At 36.0% G+C, this 3,970-nt stretch overlaps 1 protein-coding gene across 1 annotated transcript in view; it reads left to right on the top strand.

The window, feature by feature from the left end:
• Nucleotides 1–1,520, top strand: part of LOC118757081 (histone-lysine N-methyltransferase SETMAR-like) — a 22,738-nt gene extending 21,218 nt beyond the window's left edge. Inside the window, exon 2 of the mRNA XM_036491818.1 lies at nt 1,038–1,520. Coding sequence (XP_036347711.1) covers nt 1,038–1,479 — 442 coding nt within the window. The 3' untranslated portion in view covers nt 1,480–1,520. The remainder of the gene's footprint in view (nt 1–1,037) is intronic.
• The last annotated feature ends 2,450 nt before the right edge of the window (nt 1,521–3,970 follow it).

Raw genomic sequence — 3,970 nt, 5'->3', positions numbered from 1 at the left:
TATAAGAGAATGTGCATTGAAACATAAATATGAAGCTGAGTATGTATGTATGTACATAAGTGAACATACGTGTTTATGTACTACATCTGATCAGTTCGATTTAGCCCTTTGGTGGCTAGATTTAGCTACCACATACTTTTTTGGCCACATAAATTTAAAATTGCCCCTAGCCCTTTTTTTAGCCCTTTGGAGAATTTATGCATAGGTACTTGGCATGAAAAAGTTGTATATGCTTAATTTGATCTCATTTTTTTATTTATGTAAGAGCTGAATTTTTAAACTAAGAAATATATACATATATGTATTATATCTTCCTTACGTTTTTATATATGCTTAATTTGTTAAATGGCCCATCAAGTCGATTGACCGTGTATGTTCTTGTGGTTGTCATTGTAGCAGTTGCTGGTGCGACTTCAAAAACTATTTGAAAATTTTATGATTGTACCAGCATGCTGGTGTCGTGACTGGTGAAATTAGCTCATATTTCTAAGTAAAAAGTATTTTGGCGGTAATTTCTTGCAAGATATGGGTTAAAGCCGTGTTTGTGGAAGATTAAGTTTACGATATTGCAGTTGTGAATGAAAAAAAAACAATGTTTAACAAAATGGTAAAAAAATTATGAAATTTCGGCTCTAATCATTTCGATCTTTCCGGGACCTCATTTATAAAGAAATAAATATTGTACCAGCCTGCTGGCAAGTAACATACATACTTCGAGCCTGATGGTACAATCACTTGATGGAGCCAGCAAGTTGGTGTCGTATATTTCCCCTTTTATATAAAACGATTTTTGGTTGGATAAAATGTTAGCTTTTTTCCAGGGTTCATTGTTTTCCTCTACCATTACTTATAGAAAATGTTTGCGTGTATACTTATGTATGTCCGGGGTGGTCCCGGCCTAACCTAGGGATAGCGGTAGTTGTTTGAAAATATCACTGTGTTAAAAAGTACACAATCTATAAAGCATATGTTTCAAGTTTGAAGACGCCACGTTGTTTAGTATATGCTTGGCAGCCGTGAATAGTGAACGTCTTCAGTGAATTTGTGAAAATGGAGAAAATTGGTCATCGTTATGTGATACAATACTTTTATTTGAAAGGCCTCAGCCCATCCAATATAAAATCTGAAATATATTCTGCTTTGGGCGGATCTGCTTCTTCGTTTACAACAGTAAAATATTGGGTAGCAGAGTTTAAACGAAGCCGTACGAGCTGCCAAGACGAGCATCGCAGTAGTCGACCAAATGAGGTGACGACTCCAGAAATGGTGAAGAAAATCCACAAAGCGGTAATGGATGATCGTCGACTGAAAGTGCGCGAGCTAGCAGATATAGTAAGCATTTCAAAAAGTACGGTACATCGCATATTATCTGAAGATTTGGAAATGAGAAAGCTGTGTCCAAGATGGGTGCCGCATTTGCTCACACTCGACCAAAAACAGTGTCGTGAAGAGGTTTCAATTGAGTGTTTAGCGAATTAATGAATTAATGTTTGAATTGCTACCTCATGCACCCTATTCGCCAGATTTAATCCCCTCGGACTATTTTCTGTTTCCCAACTTCAAAAAATGGCTCCGTGGTCAAAGATTTTCTAACGAAGAAGAAATGATGTCGGCAGTTAATGGCTATTTTGAGGAGCAAGACAGTTCTTATTAGGCATGTTTTATTCAACCATCACAAGAAAATAGCTAAATCTTGGTCAAATAAAATTAGCTTATTTTCTATGTTAGCCTAATTTTGACAGTTGTTTGACTGCATATAGTGTCAAAGTAAGTTTTTGCCTCTTTCTGATTGGCTGAAGGAGAACATTTCTGATGCTGAATAACAATGCCTCTTGTTTAATATACAAGCCAAGATAGCTTTTCATAAGCCAACATAATTATGTTGGGTAAGTCCTCCATACAAAATAAGCTAATAGCTTAAATTTCAAGACAAATAAAACACGGCTATTATAAAAAGGGTATCGAACTTATTGAGCATCGCTGGAAAAAGTGTATAGAGCTGAAAGGAGATTATGTTGAAAAATAAATAGATATATTTTTCCCAATTTTTTTTTGTTTTCTTTGTTAGGTCGGGACCACCCCCGTAGATGTAAGTAAAAAATAGCTACCATTTTTAGCCACAACGACGTTTTTTAGCTCTTTTTAGCCATTTGTTTAAGGAATTTGGCTACCACTAAAAATGGTTCGCGGCAACACTGCATCTGATGCGATTTCCTTTTGGTGAGTCAGCTTTTGCGATGCTCAAGTATAGCTATTCACCAGCTTAGCACCAGCACCTGGTGCGAAATAAAGTCAATTGACATTATTACCTTTTCAAAAGCGAAATAAAGTCATCAAAAGTTTGCAAATAAAGTCATTGACGCTGTTTCCTCATTCAAATGGAAATAGCGTCAACAATGCTTAAAGTATGTCAATTCATAGAAAAAAATGTTCTTACAATAAACATTGCCCCGTAAGTGTTGTTTTTTAATAGATGAAAAAGGTTATTGCCAAATCCTCAGTGTGGTGCTATGAATCCACATACAATCATAAACTACTACGAATTGATTTGATTAAAAAATTTAAAATTACGAATATAGTAAAAACACGATACGAAAAATCAAACGGAAAACGCAGCTGGAATACGAGAAATATTTGAAGAAATGATCCAGAACTTGCAAAACATGTTTCGTTTCCACAAAAATAAAGCGAACACTATTAAATTAAAGAAACAGTTCATGTCCAAAAACCCCGGAGGAACACCGAAAGAATTCTGTGTTTTAAATTACCATATTTGGAACGAATTCGGAATGTCTAAGGTTGAAAAGAAACCAACCTTTCTATAAGGAAACCATTACAGAAAAGTAATTTTCTTACACTGTATTCATGTCTCCGCCTGCAATTTGTGGCGTGACGTGGTGTGATGCGAGGGTCGCGCGGGGTACGCGGGGGGCGAGCGCGGCACTCGCGGTGTGGCGCGCGGACCTTGGCCGCCGCGAAGTTAAGCAAATTTAATGTTTGAAAGAGAAATAATGTCAATGAATTTTATTTCGCTTTTGAAAAGGTAATAATGTCAATTGACTTTATTTCGCAACCTTCTATTATATTATTGGTCCTTGGCTCATTACATTACAGGGACGCTAAAATGACACACAAAAACGCCCAGACACGTAAACCTAGATTTGAGTCATAGATTACGGATCTGTATACCGTTTTTATGGAGTGATCATTTTCCCAAGATATTTTCATTTTAAGTTTTGCATTGCGAATGAAATAATATATAATTTCAACATAAAAAATCTTAGTCATACGCCTTGTACGAGTATGTAAGACTTCGTCCATGTATGATATAGCGTATGAGTAACATTATTTCCTTCTTCTACTTCATAAAGTAATTATTGCATATTTTTAGTTGCCCATTCAAAAGTTATTTATTTATCGATCCATTTTCATCCACGAAAGCAGGAAGGACGAATGCCGAAACAATCAACATTAAGGAAGTCAACTCATCATCAGATTATAACGTACATTGGTGAAATGAAAATAACACCCGTGGAGATGAGTAACTGGAAATACTTCTTTCGCAGCCCCAATCAAGGCGAATTTATACAAGGTGGTAGCTTGAATAAAATAACATCAATCCCATTTATTACAACGCTTTTATCAACTTGCAATGTTGTGTGTCCAGAAACTTTCAATGTTGTGGATCCAGAAACTTTCAATGTTGTGGGTCCGACACCAAAAACCTTTGCTTTGAAAAGCTCCTATAAAAAAGCATAGTGCATAGGGTGACAGCTGTAGTGAATAGGGCGAGGTAGATGACATCTAGATGTCGCCCTATGTACTACGTTTGCTACAGCGGAAATAGACGACACGCCATTTCTTTAAATAAAATTAATTGGTGCTCGTTTGTATGTAGATATGTACATATGTAAATGCATGTTTGTGCACCTTTCTATTAATATCGTTGAATTATTTTAATATCTATTGC

This window comes from Rhagoletis pomonella, unplaced genomic scaffold (genome assembly GCF_013731165.1).
Source record: "Rhagoletis pomonella isolate Grant_MI unplaced genomic scaffold, Rhpom_1.0 Rhpom_scaffold_00002, whole genome shotgun sequence".
NCBI lineage: Eukaryota > Metazoa > Arthropoda > Insecta > Diptera > Tephritidae > Rhagoletis > Rhagoletis pomonella.
This window is presented reverse-complemented; position numbering and strand designations above follow the sequence as displayed.